The 26,410-nt window shown below is 39.6% G+C and overlaps 3 protein-coding genes across 6 annotated transcripts in view; 1 reads left to right on the top strand and 2 right to left on the bottom strand.

Annotated features, from left to right (window-relative positions):
* Window positions 1–5,766, top strand: part of cyfip1 (cytoplasmic FMR1 interacting protein 1) — a 64,396-nt gene extending 58,630 nt beyond the window's left edge. Inside the window, exons 27-31 of the mRNA XM_069179067.1 lie at window positions 628–700; window positions 1,007–1,101; window positions 2,059–2,297; window positions 2,594–2,741; window positions 3,197–5,766. Of these exons, the coding sequence (XP_069035168.1) occupies window positions 628–700; window positions 1,007–1,101; window positions 2,059–2,297; window positions 2,594–2,741; window positions 3,197–3,361 (720 nt within the window). The 3' untranslated portion in view covers window positions 3,362–5,766. The remainder of the gene's footprint in view (window positions 1–627; window positions 701–1,006; window positions 1,102–2,058; window positions 2,298–2,593; window positions 2,742–3,196) is intronic.
* A 1,804-nt stretch (window positions 5,767–7,570) lies between these two features.
* On the bottom strand, window positions 7,571–16,086 carry nipa2 (NIPA magnesium transporter 2). 2 transcript variants are annotated; one of them, XM_015364165.2, is made up of 7 exons: window positions 15,956–16,086; window positions 14,779–14,976; window positions 13,971–14,201; window positions 11,724–11,780; window positions 11,398–11,488; window positions 10,811–10,971; window positions 7,571–10,563 (listed from the first exon to the last, which is right to left on the bottom strand). In XM_015364165.2, the coding sequence occupies exons 2-7, from the start codon at window positions 14,852–14,854 to the stop codon at window positions 9,914–9,916; spliced, it is 1,266 nt and encodes a 421-aa protein (XP_015219651.1). In that variant the 5' UTR covers window positions 14,855–14,976; window positions 15,956–16,086; the 3' UTR covers window positions 7,571–9,913. The 2 variants fall into 2 exon arrangements, with proteins under 2 accessions (XP_015219651.1, XP_006639293.1); XM_006639230.3 differs by lacking the exon at window positions 14,779–14,976 and having other exon boundaries at window positions 15,956–16,058.
* A 6,019-nt stretch (window positions 16,087–22,105) lies between these two features.
* Window positions 22,106–26,101, bottom strand: nipa1 (NIPA magnesium transporter 1). 3 transcript variants are annotated; one of them, XM_069179065.1, is made up of 6 exons: window positions 25,805–25,895; window positions 25,411–25,458; window positions 24,609–24,699; window positions 24,137–24,192; window positions 23,458–23,618; window positions 22,106–22,988 (listed from the first exon to the last, which is right to left on the bottom strand). In XM_069179065.1, the coding sequence occupies exons 2-6, from the start codon at window positions 25,431–25,433 to the stop codon at window positions 22,480–22,482; spliced, it is 840 nt and encodes a 279-aa protein (XP_069035166.1). In that variant the 5' UTR covers window positions 25,434–25,458; window positions 25,805–25,895; the 3' UTR covers window positions 22,106–22,479. The 3 variants fall into 3 exon arrangements, with proteins under 3 accessions (XP_069035166.1, XP_006639294.2, XP_015219652.2); XM_006639231.3 differs by lacking the exon at window positions 24,137–24,192 and having other exon boundaries at window positions 25,805–26,101; XM_015364166.2 differs by lacking the exons at window positions 24,137–24,192; window positions 24,609–24,699.
* Window positions 26,102–26,410: the final 309 nt, after the last annotated feature.

The raw sequence follows: 26,410 nt of genomic DNA on the forward strand, positions 1-26,410 counted from the left end.
TTCATTGAGGGCAATTTGCGACAGCAAATCTGAAAGCAATCGTATTATGCTGGGATAAGGTTATGCATCATCTACTCTATAGTTTCATTCCATTCTTTCTTTACAACAATTCCTTGCATTTGTATAGTACTTTTCATCACGGAGAATCCCGAAGTGCTTTCTGGATAGGAAGGGGACCACTTCAGCATCCTCCAGGGGAGACATCAGCGGCACCATTACAAAGCTGATCGGGCATAGTGGGGGAAAAACATCACCAGATGAATTAAATAGGAATTTTGGAGAGGTCCGATTGTGGAACTTAGCCTGGAGAGTAACTCTTACTTATAAACACTGCCACAGAATCTTTAGTGACTAAGGTTTGCCTTTCATCCAAAGGATGACACCTCCTGTGACGCAATGTATTGTCACCACAGTGGTGTACTGGTTTAGCAATTATATTCTTACACCGCTGCCAGTTTAAAAATGATTAGCAAACTTGAAACTTGCAATCGTGGTTCTGGAGATCTCCCTTGCTGTGGACAGTCCATTGCATTGCTGGACATGTTACTCCGTGAACTGTCCCAGCTCTGTGGTGGAGGAGTGCCAGTTTCCTGCACAGGCTCCTCACTTCCTTTCCTCTCTTCTCAGTCTCAGGAAGAAGTGTGTGACCTGCTGCATGCTGCTCCGTTCCAAAACATCCTTCCCAGGGTCCATGTGAAAGGTGACTCCTGCCTGCAGCCTGCATTAATCGCCACCGATATTAACAGCCACTGGCCTATAAAGCCTAAAAAATTGAGTTAAATTCTCTTATTCTGTAAAGGAAGAAAGCTTCCGTTTTCAGACCTACCTACTGTATTAAAAAGAGTATTTGTCCTTGTATACATAAAATGCAGCATATTGATGTAGGAGCTAAGAATAATTGTAATGTATATGTAGTATTTTACATATTGTTGGTTCCCCTTGCTGACGGTGCAGTAAGGACAGTGTTTGTTGCTTTTCATCTACGGACTTTGTTTTCTTTTTATAGAGGGTGAACGCCTGGATGCCAAGATGAAACGTCTGGAAACAAAATACACAGCATTGCATCTTGTTCCACTGATAGAACGCTTGGGAACCCCACAGGTAGGTTAGAGTTCATATTTAAGCATTTCTGCATTTTTCTTTAAAGAAACAAAAATCATAGTTTGCATATTAAATTTGTTGGCCCTTTTAATGTTAAATATCAGAATACCTGACACGAGTCGCTCTCACTTATCAGGGTACAAAATGTTGGTTTTGCCTCGGTGGCCTTAGTATTTGTATGTAGTGTTTTCTGCAGTTAGAATCTCTTTCCTTTTATCACGGCTTTCAAATAGCTCTGTTGACCAGGGTGTTGCAGTTAGAGACGTCTTTTCTGAGCTCTTAGGCTTTTTGATCAGTGAAGTATTTGTGTAGAGTACAGGTTATTGCTCTGACTTCACTTGTTTAAGCACAGCATACGTCTTTATCTGGCTGTGACTGGGATGCTCCAAGTGGGCATCACAGTTTCAGTGACAGGTGTCCCAGATGTCACTGGAGTCATGTGGGCTGCTCCAGTACCTGCAATCCTGGGGCATTATTGAGTGATCTGACACTTTTTTCTAGTCAGTAATCTTTGGCATGTTGTTAGGCACTGTGGAGCAACTCAGAGATGAGTTTATCAGAAGAGTAAATCACGTTCTTTACTGTATGGTATAGGTCTAATAACCTTTAAGCTGTGTTAATTAAAAAGTGGCAGTTCTGAGCTTTACTGGTATAAAAGAAAATATTTTTAAAATACACTCCCAGCTTCAGATATTGGGTGTGTTTCAAATCTTATTTTGGCCTTAATGTTTTTCACATTCATCTACGTTTTTGGGCTGATTTGGTTCTGCAAATACAGTCTTAGTATTAATACAGGCATCGGTATTGCCGCTGTGCTTCAACGTGGCTAGATCTTTGCCACAATGGTAACTTAAATGTTTTAGTCTTGGCTAAATTAGAGGAAAAACTAACAAAAAAATGTTAAACTTATAAAACTGCGATTTGTGCTGTAACGACCCATTTCCTCCTCCCGTCCAGCAAATCGCCATCGCCAGGGAAGGAGACCTGCTGACCAAGGAGAGGCTGTGCTGCGGCTTGTCCATGTTCGAGGTCATCCTGACCCGTGTTCGCAGCTTCCTGGATGACCTCATCTGGCGCGGGCCCCTGCCCAGCAACGGCGTGATGCACGTGGACGAGTGTGTGGAGTTCCACCGGCTCTGGAGCGCCATGCAGTTCGTGTACTGCATCCCCGTGGGCGCCCACGAGTTCACCGTCGAGTGAGTTACTCTCAGCTGTTACCTGAGGCTGCTCTCCAGCCATTGTGGCACATTACAAATCCCTCTTATTAAATTGGGATTCATTGTGCAAGCGTGAAGGATTGTGCTTTTCAAGAATCCTCACTGTTCTGTATAGTTGAAGTCCTTCAGTCGAGCTGCTCCGCGATGTGGAAGACCATCCACTTGCGGCGGCTCTGAAAGCCGAATCGGTTTCTCGCCATTAGGGAGACGAGCGTTGCGGGCTTGGTTAGCGCAAAACATCTGCCGTGTCCTTAAGGTGGCCTTGTTATTTGCAGGCAGTGCTTTGGGGATGGGCTGCACTGGGCTGGGTGTATGATCATCACTCTGCTAGGGCAGCAGAGGAGATTTGACATCCTGGATTTCTGTTACCACCTGCTGAAGGTGCAGAAGCACGATGGCAAGGATGAAGTCATCAAGAGTGTGGTAAGTGTTCGCTGGCTGGTGGTGGAAGCAGTGGTTCTGGGAGATAGACGTGTTTCAGTCTATAGCCCAGTCTTCTAGGATTCTTTAGCCTGAAGCATAAATACCCTCACAAGTCATTTTTCAGTTCAGGACCTGCTGTCAGGCTATAGGAGAGCTGTTAGGGCTGAGAGAGAGAGCTTGTGTGGTGACAGCTGGTTTTAGTAGACCAAACTTAAAATCAGTGAATTGACAAAGTAGGAACACCTTCACATTAATGCATGACTGACTTAAAATTCTCAATGAAGGTGCAGAGCACCTTCACTACATTGTTAACAAGTGCTATACTTTTGTATTGACTTTGCTTATAGTTTAATGCGCTTTCTAAGAAAGCACACTGTGTCCCTGCATAGACTTGCACGTCTGAAACAACAGTAGGGGAAGGACCTCATTCATTGCCTGTTAATTCTGCTTCTCAGCCTCTGAAGAAAATGGTGGACAGGATCCGCAAGTTTCAGGTGCTGAATGACGAGATCTTTGCCATCCTAAACAAGTATCTGAAGTCTGGGGACGGGGAGAACACGCCAGTGGAGCACGTTCGCTGTTTCCAGCCGCCAATCCACCAGTCTCTGGCCAGCAACTGAGGTCTCCAACTTCAGTCGCCACTGCCATCTGCCTCCATTTGTCAGTTGACTGGCGATGAGTCCGGACATTGCAGCTTAATAGGAGCTGAAAACATAAGCCTGTCATTCTGGCCTTAAGTCGGGTATTTGGAGGAGGATTCTGTACACAAACGCTTGTGCCTTATTAAAGAAATAAATAAGAAACAGTAATGCTCATAGCCCATTCAAAATTGTCATATTTAGGCATTATAAAGAGTTTTTTGTATTGTGCAACCATACTTACTTTTAAGTGCTTTAGAAAGATATAAACAAATTTGTTTCCCCTTGTATCAGAACAAAAAAAAAGTCAGTGTCAGCAATTACAGTTGACAGAAATCAAAAATGCTCGTCACTACAGGGAATTATTAACTCGGAGAAGATTTCACTTTTCGCGAGCGGGTCATGGCAGAAGTAGCACATTTCATGAATATTTTCTGACTTTTATACAATACGTTCAACAAAGAAGGTATTCACAATCTAAATAGCTGAGAAATAAGAATAACATTGCTGAACCTAAATCAAAATTTTACAACAGCTTTTACTATAGCCTGTTCCATAACTGTGAAATTGACAGACACTGGCAGATGGTGGTATTTCTGTTGCTTGCTCATTTGCAATTAAAAAAGGGGCTTTCTTTCAGTTCAGTTTCTGGAAGCTGAACCTCTGACACAGCAACTGGCGATGAATTACTCATACATTTTATCAGCACATGGGGAAACCACCAGCTCTTGCTCAGCTCTTTTTAAAGGTTCTGTCTTAATTTCATCATATCTGTTATTAATTGTTTCTTCCATTTTTAAGCATCGAAGACACTAATTTGTTGTTGGGGGTTTATTATCTGCAGTTAACCTTTTTGATTTGTGATTCTCAAGCTAAACGGCAATTGATCTAGGTTTTTCTGTGCAAATTTCACATGGGGTGCAATGTTCCCACCGTTCTGCTGGAAATTCATAACAAAATTAGAGTATTGAATGCTTGATGCTTGTCAAACACCGACTTGAGCAGTCGCGCCGATGTATTTGTACCACGTTTGCTGGAATTTGAAGGACCTTTGTTTTACTGAAGGTTAGTCTTGGCATCCACCAGAGCCGAAAGAGGAGAAATTGCATGCCTCGGAGTTGTCCAAGCTGTGTTGTATATCGTGAAGGTCTGTCACCAGGCAAGGCTCCAGACAGCCTGGCTTTGCCATGCACTTGCTGGTCAAAGGTCTGTTTTTCTGAGTGTGAGAGGCTAAATCCAGATTATTCTGTTCCAATGTGGCAATAATGAAAGTTCCTGTTTTGAGTGTTAAGAAGTAAACCATTGCTACAGTATTGGCACTCGTTTATTGTAAGTGACAACAGATCAGACATAGGCAAGGAGACATCCAGTCATACTGACTTGTACATCAGAGTCATTCGTTCAAGACGGGCTTTTGTTTTTCCCATTTGGCATGTACAGTTGACAACTCTGCTTCTGCGTCTAATAAAATTGTTCAGAATGGATTAGAACCTCGACATTTAAAAGGTAGAAATGTGGTTTATTTTGCTTTTCAGGTGGAATTGACTGCATTGTATGCAGAGACTTTTTAGCAGCTTGTAAGATAGAGGCTTTCAATAAGTCAGTGTTTCTTAAAAAACCCAAATGGCTTGTCATCAAGATCTGGGCAATAATAAATGCAAGCGACTTCACATTTAAAGGCATCAGCTCTACATTTGTGTGCAAACCACATGTTAATTACACTTCTGACTCGGTTATTCGGGTTTCATCATCTAACAGTGACCTAGATAAGTAGTTTATTAAGCAAAATTTGCCATTTGTCATTTTAAGAAGACCCATCATATATGTAAATTATCTACTAAAGGCCTATCTCCAATTCCAGAAATTAATATAACGTTTACCAAGTACTCTGAGGTCTGTTGTTTTATTTTGTAAAAAAAACAGTATTTCTTGAATATTTTTCTACTTTTAACAATGCATTCAATTACTTTTTCTACCTTTCTCAAGCAAATATCCAAGTAAATACATTTTGGTCCGAATTCAGAAAATATAAAATGCCACCTTTGTTCCTGCACTAGTTATTTTATACCTTATTTTATAAAAAAGGGGTAAGCTAAGAAGTCAAGGGGTTTTTATAACAGGGTGAATGGTAAAATGGTTAGTAGTGGTGAAGTGTGAGTAGTCAATCTCAAATAAAGTGCCTTTAGAAAATACTTTGGAATAGTACAATTGCATGCTAGGTTAAAAAAGGACTTGATCATATAACCTTAATCTGAATTACAGAACTAAACCAAGTTTACTCACTTGATTTTTTTTTTTCCCTTTTAACTAGAAATTGCCTTTGTTTCTATTTGAATTGTTTTAACTGCATTTGAATTCAATAAAATAATGGTGATCTGAGCTTTTTATCCTGCTTTACGGTGTGATCCTTTAACTGTTTTCAGATCCAGTGAAATAGAGTGCAAACAGCAGTCGGTAATGTCTGCGTTTCCACAGAGTTTTCACAAGTATTGCCTTCTGGGAGTGCAGGTTGGGCCCAGACCAGGGATTCTGGGTGACTGAGTGAAATTTCCCATGGGAAGTGTGCAGTATACTGAGCAAGATAGGATATTTCTGTGCTGTTGCCTGTATTGTAAGAAGCCTGATGAGCCTTCTTGTGAGCTTGAAAGTGTTAGTGTTTTCATAATCCATTGCTGGTCATACTGTTAGTTCCTTGACAGTAGTTGTAAATTGCTCTGAATTTCAATATATATAATAATAATACAATTTTATTAAATGATCTTTTAAAAAAAAAAAAGAGTGCCCTGTACTGCACACAATACACGACACAAGCAAAAGGAAGACAAACTGCAAACTAGCAAATTAAATCATGTTTAATTTATATATCATAAGCTTAGACAAAAACGTTAGTCTTCAAGATGATTTAAAAAAAATCATCTTTCACAGTTCACCGTTGCAGAGTGTCTGATGAATTTGGGGAATGAGTTAAAAAAAACACACTCTTCCTGATGGTGTGGATCCTGATCTGTACCAGATAAGAGAGAATGATTCAGCAGACCTTAGGTTTAGATTTGGGCTACAATCATGTAAGATGTCCTTAAGATAATCTAGAGCTAAATCTTTCAGTGCCTAATACATGATACATGATATGACATGCACTTTAATGCTCAGGAGACTGGGAGGTACTGATGCAGTAGTCGTTAACATTCTGAAGAATGAGTTGTTTCGAGGATACTCTAGTATGTAAGGCATAAAAGTCTAATCTTGATTAAATTAAGGCATGTTATCAATATTACAGATATATCGGGCAGAAGAGTGGTCTTTTCCCTTTTGTTATGTACAGTAAGTGGCTGGAAGATGCGCATTTAAAATGATAATACGTGGTCAAAAGTAACACCGATGTTTTCAAGATCCATCGAGGATTTGATTGCAGCACATTCAGCAACAACACTGAAGTCACCTGTTTTTTTTTTTAAGCTGAAGTTGTGAACCAAACGTCATAGCCTTTGCCATGCCGTAGAGAGCTGAGGTGAAATGGTGCAGGACATTAGTCTGTCCAGTGTCCACTCCCACCTTGGAGGGATGGATAGAATGACTCTGTCCCTAACAGGGGCAGGTTACTTAACACAAACGGAAAAACAAATGAGAAGCAGCATCAGGTGATGCGTTTTGCCACCGCAGTGGAAAGGATAAAGCCTTTCAGATGAGATGTTAGACCGAGATCCCGATCACCTCATGAAAGATTCCATTCTGCTTTTCGTAAAAGCAGAAGTGTTAACCCCAGTGCCCAGGCTCCACTCATCCTCCTGGGTTTGGACAGCCTGCCCTTCCTAAATTCCCTCTGTAATGGGTGTTGTAATTTCTTTGGGTATGCAGAACGACTGGCCTACCACCTCCTAGCCTTTGGGATGAAAAAGACTATACAGTGCAAGGAGTTATTATGGGATGAACAAATTCTGCACCAGGTTTCAAAACTAAAGCTATGTTTCTTAATTTGAAGAGACTGATCTCCGATTTCAAAAGCTAAGAAGATTGTACCTGGTCAATACTGGGTTGCGAGACCTTAAAGGAAAACAAGGTTGGTGCTATAAATGGTGCTCATGGAACACTATTTGCCACTCTTCCCTCTAGGCCACAGTTGACAAACCAGCGCTCTAGTTTGGTGCTTGGGAACACCATGATGTAGAAGCTACCACCAAATGAGACATTAAACCAAGCTGTTGACTACTTTGTTATTAAAGAACCCATAGCATTGTTTGTGAGAGTACGTAGGCGTGCCACCTGCAGTATCTGGGATAATTTCCATTTGGGGATTGCACAATCTGGCTGCTCTAACCTTCCCTGTTCAGCCTGAACTTAATTTCTCTAGCTTCCCCCCTGACCTTCCCTTGCTGTATAGAGACTAATGTGTCTCACAGGTGGGTACAGCACTGGTAAAGTGGGTCTCCTCCTACAGTATATAAAAGGGCTTGGGTATCCTTTAAGTATGCAGAGAGCGGATTCAAGTTCACCTCAAGCTGGTAATGAACACTGGTGTTGCTAGCCACACTGACAAAACTATACCTCATTATCCCCACAGTGCCAGTGGTTGAAGCTCAACACCCACCATGATCAATCAGCCCCACAAGAATAAATCTTATACCCAGAATTTCCCTGCACAGGGCATTGTGCAATAAAAACAATATCTGATTTCCCAGCTATTGCACAATACCTATACATGATTGATCCATATACAGTATACACGAAGTAAGGCTATTTGATGGCTCCACTCTAACTAGGTGATGACCAAGCAAATGTGACTATTTTCTGGCATATTTCTGGAAAATGCTACAAAAAGCAATTAAATTTCCCCTGCCCTATTGCCGTTACCACTTGGAAGTATTTTCACTACTGCCTTCGTTGTCAGTTGTTCAAACATTGTGATTGACTTGAGCAAGGTTCATACAATGGAAGAGCTGTGCAGACATTTGGATTAATATTTAGTTGTCAGTGTCCTTATTTCCTACACCATCTCTGGACAAACTTCCAAAACATTTTAACTGTTCTACAGCACGAGGTTGCCGCCGTTAAGCTGTTCATCAAAAGTCTGCCTAGCTTGTTCCCTACTCTACGTACATTTCTAATAAACAAAACATTCACTATTTGTAGTACAAACATACACTGTTGCATTTGATTTCATTGACTCAAACAAGAACAATATTTTCAAACTTCTCTTCTCCATAATACTTGCTGTATTTGTTAGCTACAAAAAGTCAGCATGCTTTTTTCCCCAGAGTTAGATTTCCTTGAATATTCCTGCAACAAACCGTGATTGCAAACAGAAAAGAAGGCAATGAGAATGATTTCTACAGGCTTAGACTAGGACTGTAGTCAACTGTTCCAACCGTGCTGTGTTTTTGCTGATGAATATAATTCAGTATTCTGTTTTCGAAGGCCTTCTTAGTGAGGTCAGTGAAGGGGAAAATGAATTTATTGCTGTGCTACTAAGGATTTCAGAGATTTACATATGCATGAATCAATGGTGAAGACCATTGCCTACATAAATGTAAAAGCATTGCTATGTAATGCTCCAAACGTTATCAAAATGTTTAAAATATATCACAATAGTTAAGTCTAGCAATGCAAAAGTAGTATGATAAATATTCTTCGCAGATGTCTTATCCATTTGAAGAATACTCAGTGCTAATGAAAATAATCATATTGGAATATGTGTTTAGCAAAAAACATTTGCAAGATACATCTCCAGTTATTACAAAGGTGCATGGACTTTCTCTGCATTACAATGTGATGTGGCTATGAGTTACTTTGATCTGTACGGTACCATAAGATGGCAACTTTCTTGTAAAAAAACTAAAGATTTTAATTCTGCAGACCGACTTAGAAACATATTTCCATTGTAACTTAATATTAACGAGTTACTGTCACAAATTCAGCTTCCACCTTTTTCAGCATGCTGAAATAGCATGCATCTTTTATGCAATAAACTCTACAATTAGAATATTTCCAAATGTTTTCTTTTCTTTTTCATAGGGTATGCATGTTTACTTTTAAATATTTTAACTATGTTAAGCAAAGAAGGCCAATAAAAACCCTACTTTTGGGGAAAAAGTAACATGTTCAGCAGTATTAAAGCTACAACAGTCATTCACTAAGGACTGGATTTATTATAAAGTTAAAGCAAATCCATAAGGAAATGGCTCTTTCAGTTGTAGAAATAAACTCAGTGCATGTAAATATCGGTACAGAAAGTACAGATGCAATTTAAAAACCGTATTTACAGTACAATGCCACATGGAAATATAATGAAACTTCAACCATGTAGCCATGTTAAATTACAAAATATGAATCTTGTGATAGATAAGGCAAATAAAAATCTCAATACAATCCATTGGTCCATCCAAGTCACACTTTAAAAAGATCCGATTGTATTTTCTATTTGTTGCTGATCACCCACAAAGCTTCCACCTGTGGAATTCAGAAGTTCCTGCCATCGGTGGCAACAATAAACCTTAACCCAGAATACAGCATTCATTCGCTGTCTGCTTCTTGATGGTTTTACAAGGCTCCCACGGTGCCATTTCTCCGGGAGACACTGTCAGTGGGAAGATCAGGGCCATCGTCTTGTACATGAACTGTAATGTCATTCTCCAGCAGTTCATAGGTGCTGTGAGTCACCATTCCATTGATACAACTGCCATCCCGAGTCTCCTTCTTCACGGACACAGGCAGGTTAGCCAGGCTAATGTTGACGTCCTTGAAGGCGTGGAGCAAAAAGATGCCTATGATGATGGTGATGAACCCGCTGATTGTGCCAATGATGTCATCAGAGCCCATGTGCTCCCACTCTTTGAAGAGAATGGCAGAACAGGACAGCACGGAGGTGGTGAAGAAAACGTAATAAATAGGAGTCACGAGGGAAGTGTTGAAGATATCCAGCGCCTTGTTCAGGTAATTGATCTGCGTGCTCACACAAGCTATAAGGCTCAGTAAAAAAATCCAAGACACAGGATTTCTCAAAACGGGCTTCCCTGCAAAAAGTTCTTTGATGGTGATGCCCAGGCCCTTCACACATGACACAGACAGAGCTCCAATTACAGAGCAGATGGTTATATAGACGAGAATATTGGTTTGTCCATGACGAGGTCCCACAATACAAATGAAGATCAGTGCAACAATGACAACAAAGGTTGCAAACACCAGAAAGCCTGGAGAAGAGACAAGAAAAGCAATGAATGAATTGGTATTCCCTGAAAATGTTGTTCATCTATATAACAAGGACTAATAAAATTGAAATGATCCTGTGCAGTGCACTTAACATTCTGCAATATGTTTAATTTTACCTAGAATTAATGGGATATTATATAACATGTTAAGCCAAAAAAAATTACATTTGGAGAACAGATAAATTGGTGAAGCATTTTTCTTCTTTTCTGGTAAAATGGGGGTCTTTACCTGGATCTATCAGTTTTTCTGACATTTCCTCCAGGCTATTTATCTCTTCTTCTTGAGGTGCATGTATAACCATCACTGTCGACCCCAGAATACACAGCAAACATCCGATCTTCCCATGCAGATTCAATCGCTCATTCAGGAAGTATGAGGACAAGATGGCACTACAATTCATCATAACAAATAAACCAAAGGATTATTTTAGCAATCTAATGCTATATCCTGCACATAATCTATGATTACAATCTGATAAGATGAATTAAATCATATTTACAACTGTTTTTATGATTACATGTGATCAGTCACCAGAGACTAGTATGTGTATGTTAAAGATTTCCTTTCACAAACCTACAAATACTTCCGTAATAATAATGACATCATTTGCATTAACATTTGCACAGGTTGCATTGTGTGTAGCTGGCAACAGGTTCATGGTTTAAACATCATAACATTCCTATCAGCAAAGAGGCTGTTTCAGCAGTCCTTAGGGGATACTGTTATTTCAAACCCTTTACAAAGTTGTACAAATAGGATGCAATTAAAAGAAGGGGATAATAAGCAATTTATCATCCACATTAAAAATGACTTACCTCACAAGAACACTTAGGGCTCCCAGGGGTGTGACTAGCGTAGCTGGAGCAAAAGCATAAGCAGCAAAATTGGCTGCTTCTCCAACACCCACTGCAATAACACACAAAGCCACAACACAACACCTCATTAACCAGCTAAAGCGTCAAATAAAAAGCCATTATAAGTGTAAGGCGATGTAAAGTCTTCCTACGTACTTCCAAGATTTTGCAAGGCACATATATCTTTAAAACTTTTCACATAAAGCTTTTTAGAAACTATGGCTCAAACAGAGGGAATACACTGAATCTGCTTGCTGAAAAAGAAAAGCCTGACCTTGCGTACTTACTTGATAGTAAACCAGCCCACCACAGCCACTCTTTGAGATATGCATGACCACCTTGACCTATAGAGCCAAGAATATACAGTAAGAATGTATAAGACACAATAAGAACAACTCTTACGCAAATATATACATATACTTGACCTCAAACTGACTCCAAAAGTTCACAAAACACTCAGTATATCCCGCCATCAGTTGAGGAACAGGTAAATACAGGTATCAAAAAAGGTATACATCATATAATCATATACAGTATACAGTGTACATAATGTGAAATGCATTTGTTCTGGGACAGCAAAAGTGCAGGATTTCAGCTTTTGTTTCTGGCTATTTGAGTACAAGTTTAGCCATGTTAGAAAACTGTTGTGTTTAATCCCACCATTTCAGGTGAACAGAAGTATTGGGACAAATGGCTGACAGCTGTTTCAAATGACTCCAGTGATCCATGTTGGTTGCATTAACTGCAAGCACATAAAAGAGCTGTCAATAAGCAGCCTTGGTTCCAACCTTCGGAGCTTACTTTCTGGGTCTGCCTCTTGAGTTAGGAGGAACAAACCGAGATGGAGACCAGAGACTCGTCTGTGATGGAAAAGCAAGCAATGTCAAGGATTTGCCATGCATGCTAACTTCAAGAATGAGTGCACTGGCCTTTACTTATAAAGTAACTGATGGTGGCAGCAGCGGAATGAATTCTGCAGTGTACAGAAACACTGCCTGACCGTGTCCAACGAAATAACCTCCGAACTCTTCGTGCTGCAGGGAGACAATTACCCAAAACACACTGCGCACGTAACCAGTGATGAACTCAAGAGGAAGAAGTGGAAACTGTCCAAGTCAGTCTCCCGAGCTGAATCCTATTGAACATGCATCTTATTTGGAGGAAACTTAAGCCAGCAAACCCCACCAACAATGGGAACGGTTTGTGTATTTCCCATTTTGCACTGAAAGTGGCTGAGTTAAGTTCAACAGCCTGGTGATGTCTATGGGTCGCAGACTTGCGCAGTCTCAATTAAAGGCAATATGTTTTATATACTTTAAGTTAATCCATCCCAAACTTATCAGAAGTCCATCAGAAATCGGGGGGATTGAACATAAGAACATTCGGTTCAAATATCGTTTAACATGTTTGCAAAAAATATTTAGATTTAAAAGCTGACATGGTATTCTTTTCTTGCTATTATCTTTTGATCCGAAATATACATTTCAATAGTATGCAGCAAAAGTGACAAATATTTATTTACTGTCCCAATACTTATACGTTTCACTGTATTATACATACTGTATGTATGTGAAACTCGTCCATATTATAATTATTACACTGAAGCACAAAGGATTTGCCCTATTTTCCTTTAAAATCCTCACACTAGTCACCTAGAATGAATATCTGCATGTTATGAGTGTCTTCATGAGGCCCTGTATGATGCACAGTGCCAGGCTATGAGAGGATTTTTGGATTATGCCTTTCCCATTTTGTACCGGTATTATGTTAGATACACTAAAATCACTGTGTAACCATACTATAACAGAAAAGGTTATGAATCTGTCTAAACACAGAGATTCTAATTCGCATGTGTCAGGAGGAACTGTATGCATGGATTGATGAGCAGCTTTTCTACTTTCCAAAAAAAAAACAGACCTTAACTGTAAAACTGTAAAAAATGTATAATCCATGTACCAGAGAAGGTACTCAAGATCTACATTAATCTAAGAGGGGCTGTCATGGTGCAAGTAAAGACAAAGTTCTGTAACACGTCCCCTCTCAACAGGCTGAGAGCTACTCCGACTGTTACCACAATATATTCTCATAGAAGTCTACCTGGTCATACAAGCTATGAGGGCAAGCAAATACACAGTACCGCTGCTGATAAAAGCGTTAGGCCTAGCTATCCCCAGAACTGCAAGGCGGAAAAAAAACAACACAAAAAAACAAGGCAAGTTCCAGCACAAATGTATTGGCTAAGAAACTAAATTGGCTAAGAACTTCCCCGTCTTAGAAATTATTTTCATACCACTACTGTCTTGCAAAATATCCTGAAAATATAGGAAAGGCTACTACAAACACGGATTAACATAATGTACCCCCACATCGCGACACATTGGGAGGGAGTTCAGTGGCAGGAAACAGAATGGAAACTTCAGAATTTGCATCCTCTCAGAAACGGGAAGCCAATAGAACAGGAGATGCCCAGGCCTTGCTCTTGTCTGAGCACACTCTTTTCACTGGTGAGCTGACCATGGTTCAGCTCCACTTACCTGCTCTCATGGAGCCCTTCTTTGCCAAGCAGAGGAGCCCTTTTTTCTTCAGGATGAAGCTGCCTCCAATGAAAATACTGGAGCTAACAGCCAAAACCAGCCCGACATAGAAGTCATATTTCCCCCTGTCCTGGCCCATTGTGATCGCAGAGGACTGGTTGGAGTTTGTTACATTGATGAGCCGACGGACGAGCTCCTGATTAGTGGGACAGGGGAGACCAACAACTGAATCTGTTGGAAGACAACACACGCCATGTTAGTCTGAAAAACAAACTAGAACCATTCTAACGTTAACTTTGGTAACAGGTCGTCCTATAACGTGTGTACACACTGCTGTACGAAAGCGTGAAGTCATTTCATTTTGGCATGTTCTTTTCGAAGATTTTCCTTTTTTTTTAATGCAGACACAAATAAATGGAGGTCATAAATGTGACATTTTGTTTCAACATAACAGTTAATCGGGACAGATGTGTATTTTTTAGTACAGATCCTAAACTTTTAGCTTCATAAATGTGCGGATTGACGATACTCAGATCGAAATGGGGACAAATAAGGAACTTGACGATGCTGTTTCTCAGAACTACACGTATTTTCCCTAATAACTTTTCTCCACACACAGCTTGGTCCCCATTTACTGTAGTCTGTAGTCAGTGCACAGGGTTTGAAAGTGGTGTGTGAACTCTTTCTGTATTCTATTCACACTTTAAACCGAGTCGTTACTGACTGGACCCAGGAGAGGTGCAGACTTGCCAAGCTGCACACCTTAATTCTTAATTCTAATCATGAGGCACCCACACTAATCTCATACCGTTCTGGCCCGTTAAATTTACAACTGCATAGCCTCGTCCTTCCTCAAAAGCCTGGAGTTCTGCATGCCTGCTCATGCTACACTTCAGCTCTTTACAGCTCTGCTGACTGTCCCCTGCCACTGAAGAGCAGGTCTGTCCTTCTCACTTCACTCCTGTCTTGCTTTCCTTGGCAGTTTGGAAGGTTTCAGCACATAGCCCTACATGTAATGAAACAACAGGGAGGGTAGCAACATTCTTACAGGGTCAGAACCAAGGTCAAGGAATAAACCACTGTGTTTAATTAATCGTGGGTTGCTGCCACTAGTTTTCCGTGTAAATATAAGCAGGGGCAGACTGTTTACTGAGCTTTTACACATGACCAGCCAAAAGGTAAATCTGAGGGGAGCGTCAGAGCAGCCTACTATACGAAGTCACCGCTGAAACTTCATTGCAAATTCAACCGTGCATACAGCTGTAGTCTTTGCCGTCGTGCAGTAAGAAGTGCTGTAGTAACTTAAATGCCATATAACAATACTCTATAACCACGAAAAATTATTTGGCTAATGCTTGTGCACTGCTGGGCACGGAATTAGCAATCAGCTGCTTTTAGCAAAGGGTGTTTGAGCTCGATTCTAGCAACAGAAGGCGTATCCAAACGAACCAGGAAACGCGCCCACATCCTCCACGCATCTTGATCTGGATTCATAATGATTTCAGCCTGATTTACCGATAAAATACCTATTTTGTTTTGCGATAACGTCCTTCTGCATGATTCATTTGCCCATACCTGAGATACTCTCTACCACGGCGGTTTATTACAGAAAGGTTACGGGGAGCATAGTTCAATTTCTTATTCCCTCTACCGGCCACTAAAGCGTGATCATGTGGGCTTAAAACGCCACTGTAGCATTGCCAGCACGAATCCTCATTGTATGAGCGATGAATCACTGGGTAGCTGAAAAAACAGTCTTAAAACACACTAGCCTGGTCCCGGCCCGTTCACTACGGTTTTTTTTTTCCACTCTGCTCACTGAGGCGTCGCCTGCTGTCTAAAGCGGTACAGTCCGGCATTAGCCATTAGCCGATTCCTTCCGCGAAGATCCCTCAAGTAGCGCGACCCCCCCTCTGGAGGGCCTTACTCTTGCTTTTCAGCTGTAAAACAGTCCTGCGAATCACTTCCAGTCCTTCAGTACTCACCTGCTGCGGGGAAATACTGAAGCGGAGAACGAATGTGACCCTCTCTCGAGCTTCCACATCTCGGGCTGCCCCGACCCAATGCGCTCCACAGCAACCCGAGCTGCGTCACCCGTCACCTGCGCCAGTGGGCGTGGGAGTAGCGTCACGGGAGGCGGGCCTCCGGAGTCTGCGGTTGCCATAGAAAACACCGGGCAAGGAGACGGACACCTGAATGGGAACTGTACCAGGAAGTCTTCAGTAACACTGAGCTTTGCCCTCCTGCAGCTGGGTTCAACGTGAGCGCATGTTGCCTGAGGATGACTGTTTTTTTTTGTAAATGTTGCTGAAACCATTCGCTTATTGAACACCACACTAATGGGAGATCGCTGCGTTGGCTCAATTCCAAAGCAAAAACAGAGCAAAATGTTATTAATCAATATAATATCAAACTTCATATGACGCCTTTAGAAATGGCTACTCAAAGCGCTTTACAGTACAGTAAAAATAAAACGCACACAATTAGAGGAGACAGCAGAATGACATAATTTCAGTAAGGGTCTTGAATGCAGAAGGAAAGCAGATTTGATGCTTTGAAAGTGCTTGATTTGAAAGTGCTCGAGGAAAGTGACTCTCTGATATCCTTTGGGATAGAATTCCAGAGCTGTGGGATGCAGCAAAAGAAGACCAAAACCCTATCAACCATAAAGTGTACGGGCGTTTGGGGACAGACAAGAGACCAGAATTAGTTGAATGAAGTTTTGCAAGGTGGGGGGTAGGAGTCAAACACATAGTGAGGTACCAAGCCATGTAAAGGTCTTCTGTGATGTTTAATAATTGTCTATTCTATTTACTGGCACTTTCATCATCTCATATGGTACGAAATTCGTATGTTTTGAATATATCCATTTTAAGTTATTTTCAAAATAAAAGAACGTTTGTTGAGCAGGATACAATGTTATGTACACACCTATCTTTGGTTTTATTGACATTTGGAGAGCCTAGCGAATGAAAAATAATTTTGAAAATCGCAGAGCACTACATGTAGATAGGAACATCCTTTATTACATTATGAATTAAATAGCACTGAACTTGAAAACTAAATCTATAAAAATGACTTAAGATACCCATACTGACGATGTAAAAACTCTAGACTGTGAGGAACTAATGTTTCAATCATACGATGAGCTACACATCATTTAGAAGATTATTCAGTTTTCTTGAACATATTTCATAAAAGACATTGCTGCCCCTGGAGAAGCCAATTAACAGAATGAGTACAATTTTTGGTCTCAAATTAATGTCACATGCAGGCCAGTTAAAGTAATTTAATTCTTTAATGACTTAAGGGGATTATGAAGGGGTTTAATTCAAGTATTTAAAAGCCTTGGAAGATACTGAAACGTTAATCTAAGATACACACAATGTTGGGAGGATCTGGAACAAACTGCCCACACAGCTATGTAGTTGCAGCGGACTCATTACAGTCCTTCATTAAGTACTTAGATATGCAATGGGCTGAACCAACTCTTCTTGTTTCTTACCATTTTTGTTAGTAAGAATGGCGTCGTTTCTGCGATGAAAACAGGAGGTGAATTTCCATGCTTTTTTGACATTAAGGGGGAAAAAGAGGCCTCAACTGGGAGTGGAGCTAAATAAGGCACTTTTTTTCTGTTTTTGTAACACCAAAGGCAGATACAGAACATCCATATATGCAACATTTCTTTCCAAATCTTGCTAAATAATTTGCCAGCTCTGCCCATAGTAGACACTTTGCTGCTGTTCAGAGATCCCTGATGTGTGGATACACACAGATGAGAGGATATAAGGTATCTTTTTGTTGGTAGTGTGGTGTCATATAACAGCTCAGTGATCAAGCTCTCTTGGGAAAAGAATGTAAAATTGTATGCTGACCTACATATGCTGTGTTACTTCATGTTTGAAAAAGCTCTTTGACCTTACAGTAAAGAAAAATAATGGTGCATATTGTTTAGACAAAGTGTGAATTTCATTCTCACTTCTTTTAAATCACAAGTATTAAATTTTTGTCCTTAAGGAAAGGAAAATGCTTACATATGGTGTCAACATGATCAATGATCATGATGGAAAATGAAATGTTAGAATAACTATTCTCCTGGTGAGCACTACCATATCTCTTTCCCTATAATATTAGGAACAAATATGACAAGACGGGTAGGACAGTTAGTCTTAACTTAGTCTTCCTACACTGGGTTTGGAAAAGAAGAGTAAAAATGTGTTAACTGAAGAAAAGCATTGTTATGTTTTCAGACACATTCATTTTATTCTCTATGTACACTTTATAAAAGGTTAAAACCACATACATAACACAGTTTACACAATTCCCTGTATAAGTATGGTAACAACGGACTGAAACAATTAATTTCTGTTACAGTTTAGTAACTAAGGACAATTAGATTTCTAACATCAAACATCCATAAGTAATTTAAAAGAAACCACATATACAAAACAGTACAACTTGCCACAAACATGATCAAGTTTATAAATTATAAAAATATCAGTAGTTTATCACCAGTAACACATACGAGTGGAAAAATAATGGTAAACGTGTTTAAAGGGGTTGTTATACTTTATATTCTGAGGTTTACTACCCTCAGCACTGACACCATTAACATTATGTTTATTCTGAGAGCCACCCTAAATTTGTTTGGGTTTTTTTATATAGTTTACTGGCATAAATGAAGTAGAGACAAGAATGCCTGCATGCATAAACAAATAAAAAAATATTTAAGCAGAAGTTAACCAGATAAACGGACACATTTTGGTTCAAAAAGGTTTCTGTCCTGCAAGTAAATACAATAATGTTTTAAAAACCATTTCATAAAGTATTTTATATTATGTTAAATTTGTTCTAGTTTTGTTTTTAGAAATCCTAGGTTACAAAGGTTTAAGGGTTAACAAGCCCCCAAAGTAAAGATTTAAATATCACCACTTACATGTAAAAGTGTGTTATATAAACCTTGCTGGTTTCGCAAAATTATTGTGCACTAGGTTGCAGTTTTGTAAATATGTAACAACATATCTCAAGAACTGCAGTCAGGTGTCTGTTACAGATAGTTATCAGCACTTTTAGCTATTCTCTTTGTGGTTCTGACATCTCTTTTTCAGATCTAGAACACATGCAGTTTTTTAAGAATATTGTTTTTACAAAACACACTTGGAATCCAACATATAAATATTCATATTTAAACTTTTTCATTTGGTACTTTATCAGTTTATAGGAAATAATCCCATCTATATAATATTTTAAAGGATGAATATAATACTTTTAACTTTTGTGGTACAAACATATTGAAGTGGATTTTTATGTGATATTAATAAACCGTACAGTGCCATAAATTAATAATCTGAAATTACATCCATTCAACATATTAGAAACTTACATTTTAAAATGAAAAACTTTATCTAAGAATATATCACTATTAGTATAATAACTAGAAAACATTATTAATTTGAAATAAAAATTGAGGAAGCATTTATTCATGATGATAGCCAAAAAATTGCAATTTTCCTTAATGAGTCACCACGTGTCCTGCTGCAACTACACACTACAACACAGTAGTGCCTTGACTGTACAAGTTTGCCATTTTTAGTTTACTGCATTACTGGTGCAATGGCATTAACATGTCACGCATAGAAAAACACCCCCCAAAAAAGGAAGAACAGAGGCACAACAAACATGGTAATCCTCAATTAACTGACTTTCGATGAATCAGTCAAATGAGACTGTAACCAGAGAGTAGTATGCATTTTGCTTCATATTCTTGGTAGGGTCAACACGAAGAGTCTGTAGCTTTTATTTTCTCACACTTGCATCCAATTCCATTGGACGACAGATTAAAAAAATATAACATACATGTACTGAGTATTAAAAGTAATCACTTTTAACTACGGCAAAGTCACAGGATTTTATTAGGAAAATGACAATAGCCGTTGCACCAATTTTTTTCTTGAGGAGATCTGACATGGGCAAATTCATTATGCTGATTAACATTTATCATCATCTGGGGTGATGTGTGAAATTCACCGGCTAGAAGCATATGTGGCTACTACTGCAAGCAAACAAGTATTACAGTGCCTTGCGAAAGTATTCGGCCCCCTTGAACTTTTCAACCTTTTGCCACATTTCAGGCTTCAAACATAAAGATATACATTTTTTATTTTATGTGAAGAATCACCAACAAGTGGGACACAATTGTGAAGTGGAACGAAATCTATTGGATTTTTGAAACTTTTTTAACTAATAAAAAAATGAAAAGTGGGGCGTGCAAAATTATTCGGCCCCCTTGCGTTAATACTTTGTAGAGCCACCTTTTGCTGCGATTACAGCTGCAAGTCGCTTGGGGTATGTCTCTATCAGTTTTGCACATCGAGAGACTGAAATTCTTGCCCATTCTTCCTTGCAAAACAGCTCGAGCTCAGTGAGGTTGGATGGAGAGCGTTTGTGAACAGCAGTTTTCAGCTCTTTCCACAGATTCTCGATTGGATTCAGGTCTGGACTTTGACTTGGCCATTCAAACACCTGGATACGTTTATTTGTGAACCATTCCTTTGTAGATTTTGCTGTATGTTTGGGATCATTGTCTTGTTGGAAGATAAATCTCCGTCCCAGTTTCAGGTCTTTTGCAGACTCCAACAGGTTTTCATCCAGAATGGTCCTGTATTTGGCTGCATCCATCTTCCCCTCAATTTTAACCATCTTCCCTGTCCCTGCTGAAGAAAAGTAGGCCCAAACCATGATGCTGCCACCACCATGTTTGACAGTGGGGATGGTGTGTTGAGGGTGATGAGCTGTGTTGCTTTTACGCCAAACATATCGTTTTGCATTGTGGCCAAAAAGTTCGATTTTGGTTTCATCTGACCAGAGCACCTTCTTCCACATGTTTGGGGTGTCTCCCAGGTGGCTTGTGGCAAACTTTAGACGAGACTTTTTATGGATATCTTTGAGAAATGGCTTTCTTCTTGCCACTCTTCCATAAAGGCCAGATTTGTGCAGTGTAAGACTGATTGTTGTCCTATGGACAGACTCTCCCACCTCAGCTGTAGTTCTCTGCAGTTCATCCAGAGTGATCATGGGCCTCTTGGCTGCGTCTCTGATCAGTCTTCTCCTTGTCTGAGCTGAAAGTTTAGAGGGACGGCCAGGTCTTGGTAGATTTGCAGTGGTCTGATACTCCTTCCATTTCAAGATGATCGCTTGCACAGTGCTCCTTGGGATGTTTGAAGCTTGGGAAATCTTTTTGTATCCAAATCCGGCTTTAAACTTCTCCACAACAGTATTACGGACCTGCCTGGTGTGTTCCTTGGTCTTCATGATGCTCTCTGCGCTTTCATCAGAACCTTGAGACTATCACAGAGCAGGTGCATTTATACAGAGACTTGATTACACACAGGTGGATTCTATTTATCACCATCAGTCATTTAGGACAACATTAGATCATTCAGAGATCCTCGCTGAACTTCTGGAGTGAGTTTGCTGCACTGAAAGTAAAGGGGCCGAATAATTTTGCACGCCCCACTTTTCATTTTTTTATTAGTTAAAAAAGTTTCAAAAATCCAATAGATTTCGTTCCACTTCACAATTGTGTCCCACTTGTTGGTGATTCTTCACATAAAATAAAAAATTTATATCTATATGTTTGAAGCCTGAAATGTGGCAAAAGGTTGAAAAGTTCAAGGGGGCCGAATACTTTCGCAAGGCACTGTATGTGTAGCGATACACTCATTGCATGAGCGATGCACGTTTTGCACCAGTTTGTCATATTATCTTGTAGGATTCAATCCCACTTTCACTGATCATAGACAAGCATGCACCCTATGTCACATGTTGTCTCAGCTCAATCCACAGATTGTAGGGCTCATGTCTGAGTCACGTTTTCATCTAACAAGAGAGCTGTTGTTACATGAGCAGCATGAGGACGTATGTTGTCTTGTTGATGTCAGATCAAGACGGGCCAGCAGGAAGGATAGCGAGGCAGCTCCCAGTGACCTGATCAATGCAGAGCCATGCAGTCAGACTGCAGGAATCACTAGAAGTGGAGTTCTGTAGTGACTTGACACTCCTGCTTAGACCATCACACTTGACCCTCTCCACTGGCTGGTCTGTTGTACACAACTATTAGCATAATATTCTGCATGTTTGCACCAGACGATTTTATTAGGAAAATGACAATAGCAGGTGCACCAACAGTTTTCTTGAGGAGACCTGACATGGGCATATTCCCTTAGTGATGTATCAGTATACAGCATGCAAGTGTATCATGGTTATTTTTTAATAACACCTTTATCACAATTATGGCAAAATCAAGTATGCAAATCAAAATATGAATACTTCATTTTTCTAAAAAACTGTCATTTAAATAGACTAATGCTTTTTTTGATACTCATCCTATATGTTTAAAATCAATACAACTCACAGTTTTAAAGAATTATAAACAGTGGCTCTTCGTAGTATAAAGAGCAAAGCAATTATGAAACTACCCATGCATACTACAAGGAAGAATCAGGTGGCTTTAGTCGTTCTTGGATGGTGGTGTTACATTCTTCCAAGTGAGGGTGACACCCCTGAAGATCTGCAGCAGGACGATGCCCACAGACACAGTGGTGAAGCCACACAGCATGCCCAGACAGTCAAGCACTCCCACCCTGCTCCATTCCCGGAACAGGACCGCGGAGGCCAGCGTGACCATGCTGGTGAAAGTCACGTAGTAGATGGCTCCGAACAAGTTGGAGTCAAAGTGCTCCAGGGCTCTGTTGATGAAGGCGAATTGAATGAGGATGCTGACCGCCAGCGTGCCCAGCAGTCCCGCAAAGAGGTAGAACGCACCCTGGCTGGAGGAGTCCCCGCGAAACACGTCCTGTGCCGCCAGCCCCAGGCCTTTGCTGCTGGGCACAGTGAAACTGCCGAGAAGGGAGCAGATGCTGATGTACACCATGATGTTGGAGGCTCCGCGCGATGGAGCCATCCAAAATATCAACACTATCAGCAGGAGCAGAACCACAAAGAGGTAGCCTAAGAAGACTGCAAAAGGAGAAAGCCCCTTAACACAGAGGACAGACACTAAAGGCACAGTTGTGATGACGAGGAATACTTCTGTGACTGTATCAGAAAATAAATCTCCATGACAACAACTGTTTCTTATCACAGCCTATACAATTATAAGTTAGAGCAGATATAGAAAGTTTTCAGCCTAGAGACACCTCAATGTTGGTAAGGTAAACAGTGAAGATTTTAAAGCCTTACCCTTTGATTATACAACAGAATTTTACTGTGATTGTGCTTGTCTCCATATCTGTATGGGTCACAATGGAATCTGTGTTTTGTCCTTATCTTGTCAAATATGCATTCAAAAAGATGGAGGAGTGATAAAGAAAATTATCACTCCTTTTAAAAATGAAGCATTACAACATTTCCCACACACCACAACCAGCGTGTAAAAGAATCATGTTCACTTTTAAAGGAATTTCAAATATGCTGGAACCTCACTTACCTGGATCTCCCAGCTTTTCTTCAAGCTCGGCCCTGGAGGTCACATTCTCGGATTTCGGAGTGTGAATAATCAGGACAACTGAGCCGACACAGCTTAACAAACAGCCCAGCTTTCCCAGGACGTTGAGGTGCTCTTGGAGCACATAGGAAGCCAACAGGGCCCTAAAATACAAAACAAAAGGCTATATTATCATGACCAAGAAACAGCTATGTCACAAGATGCCACATGAAATAGGGCTACAATGAATATCCCTTTTGATTTGACATAAAAACAGCTTCATTCAAGAGTTAAGTCTGACTGACTTTGAAAAACAACTGTAAAAAATAAAAAAGTCTTTTCAGGATACTATTTTAAAAATCACACCTGACCCCAAATAAAGGTTTCATGTTTTCCCCATCTCCCTTCCTTAAAAAAACTGTATACTTAGTAGACACTGCCAATAACAGCAGTGTAGACAGGGCTTAGTTTGCACTTTAAAGTTGGAACTGAGGTTTATCTGACTCTGTTTCCTAAGGTTTCAAAAACATTATAGACACAAAAATATTATAAATAACAAACCTGAAATCAAACGCATATTATTTACAGTATCTCCAGATATAATAAAATTTACAAGCACTAAAGGTTTGTTTTCCTGAATCAGAGAGTCAAATATTTGTAATGTAATTATTAAGCTGAATACCTTGAACAGCTATGTCCTGGTGCACTTCCATATAGAGTAAAAAACTGCATATCGTGCTTAAGAACAATAAGAATTAAAGACGGTTAAAAATTGAATAAACAATTCAGCCTCTCAGTTCTGAGTACTTCCTACAGTACTGTATGTATTTAATAAATCAAGCACTTAGCTTGGCCTGCTCTTAAATGATCACAAATCAGCGGTAACACAACAGGCATAATCAATTTGTAGTATTCTGTGAGGTAACACTAATTCTTGTGAGGAACTCATTCACTTCTTTTGTAAATTTGTTATCTGGAGCAAAATCAAAGAAGAAAAACAAGACTTGCCGGCTTTTCTCGACTTGTTTGCGTAAGATATGATGACAGGCTGCAATAACACGTGAGCATTCCAGGCTGGTGAGTAATTCCAGAAGAAAACCAAACTGGATACGCTACACGTAACTCAAGAAAACAGGCTAGAACTTTTGACTCACCCAAAAGGCACACCCAGAGCTCCTAGTGGTGTAACCAAGACAGCAGGAGCAGCATTGTAGGCCAAGAAATTCCCTATCTGACCTATGACCACTGTTTAAACAAAAGAGCGAGAGATTCTATAGTAGATGTCCTAGTTTGAGAATTTTGAAAAGTCCATAAAAATTCCTGTACAGTCTTATTCTGAGGTCTTCTACTACCTTACAGTCCATTATGACGTTAGATGTCATCAGCACCCCACTTACAACGAAAACGTCATGTTCACAGTATGTGACTACTGTCTTCAGAACAATTTGAACTTTAGCAATGAATGTGAAAGACGCTTCTTCTGCAACGAAAAATATTTGCCAACCAAAGCCTATTATTAAACTTACATACCTGCTAATTACAAGATCATATTAAAGAAAGTGAGAAAATAATTTTGAAAGGACTATAATATATAATAAGTGCCACATTTGGAATCTTAGCTATTGCTCTTTTTTTTGCAGCTTCTGTTGCTGGAATGACTACACATTACACTGAAAATAAAGTTAAAGTGTATTGCCTTCTGTATATCAACCACCGTACTCCATTCTCGATTTCCATTATTTATTTGTTATCACACTAAACCTCATTGAAACTTTAAGATGTACGAAATATTGGGAAATAAAACATTTTATATCTGAACTGAACGTTTTGCATCAAAGCGTAGTAAAGAATACAAACACTCGCAGACAGGTTTTAGAGACGGAGGCTGAGAGCAACAGTTCACACGGCAAAAGAAGGAGATGTACTGTAGCTCAGAAAATATTAGCAGAGACTTACTGCACAGTGTTCCACCCCACCATACGTATTCAGTCAAGTATGAGGTGCCTGTGAAAATCAGTGACAGCTTTATTCAGCCTGAAAATCAAAACAAAAATCTAGCGTGCTTAAAATCGGCATTATATAATCAAACGGAAACAGCATAATAAATCATTTAAAAAAAACATTCATAATACAAATAAGAAAACAATCAGCTTCTAGCACAACGAATGAGTTCAGATTTTGATTCCAGTATTATTTTTAACGGATCGTACTTATCCACCACTGGTGCAGAATATTAAAATAACATTAAAAAGACAAGTGTATAATTTATACATAACTTAGCATTTATTATAAATGAACTCTAAACTATTTGGTCAAACAAAATAACATTACTTCACGAAACGTCATATACCTCGCTTTTGAGCACGCAATATCCCCTTCCTCTGCAACACAAACGTTGAACCATTAATAAAACTAGATACCACAGCTATACCTAAGCCAACGGACAGTAATGAACTTTTCTCAAGATCTAGAGTCATTTTAAAAAAGTAATTTCAACAAAACTAGCTATAATTTAAAAAACCTCTGTTCGCTTTGCTACAAAATAAAATCGAGGCAAAAAACAAACAGCATATCGTAATATCCTATAATTTAAATTCAGTCCATCTATAAATCAGTGTTAAACTGCAACTAAAGTAAACACTTTGTGTTCCGGAAGCTGAAAAAAGGTTAAAAGTGAGAGAAAACTCATTGTTTTCTTTTTAGCGCCCTCCCCTGGGAAAATGAATGAATTAATATTATTCAGAGTTTCTCAACCTTTTTTGATTTGAGAACTCATTCTCAAGCAATCACTGTCTGATCAAGTCCATTCATTCCAGATAAATCTTTCAGTAAATAATCTTACGTAGTAGAAATATATAAAACCTATAACGAGAGCCACATCTATGCATTTTGGGTTGTAAAGTATTATTTCTGTTGTATTGGGAGGTTTCACTGTAGGTCTATATGTTTGCATTTT

The sequence above is a fragment of the Lepisosteus oculatus genome, chromosome 15 (genome assembly GCF_040954835.1).
Source record: "Lepisosteus oculatus isolate fLepOcu1 chromosome 15, fLepOcu1.hap2, whole genome shotgun sequence".
NCBI classification, from domain to species: Eukaryota; Metazoa; Chordata; class Actinopteri; order Semionotiformes; family Lepisosteidae; genus Lepisosteus; species Lepisosteus oculatus.

What these genes read in the sequence shown, in the direction of transcription:
- nipa2 (XM_015364165.2), bottom strand. Translation starts at nt 14,854, where the DNA reads ATGAGCAGGCATGCAGAACTCCAGGCTTTTGAGGAAGGACGAGGCTAT. An exon ending in GAAGGGCTCCATGAGAGCAG is followed by an intron (nt 11,781 to 13,970) that starts GTAAGTGGAGCT and finishes TTGGCTCTATAG; the next exon opens with GTCAAGGTGGTCATGCATAT. An exon ending in AGAAAAACTGATAGATCCAG is followed by an intron (nt 10,564 to 10,810) that starts GTAAAGACCCCC and finishes TCTCTTCTCCAG; the next exon opens with GCTTTCTGGTGTTTGCAACC.
- nipa1 (XM_006639231.3), bottom strand. Translation starts at nt 25,931, where the DNA reads ATGACTCTAGATCTTGAGAAAAGTTCATTACTGTCCGTTGGCTTAGGT. An exon ending in ATTGCGTGCTCAAAAGCGAG is followed by an intron (nt 25,459 to 25,804) that starts GTATATGACGTT and finishes TGATTTTCACAG; the next exon opens with GCACCTCATACTTGACTGAA. An exon ending in AGAAAAGCTGGGAGATCCAG is followed by an intron (nt 22,989 to 23,457) that starts GTAAGTGAGGTT and finishes CTCCTTTTGCAG; the next exon opens with TCTTCTTAGGCTACCTCTTT.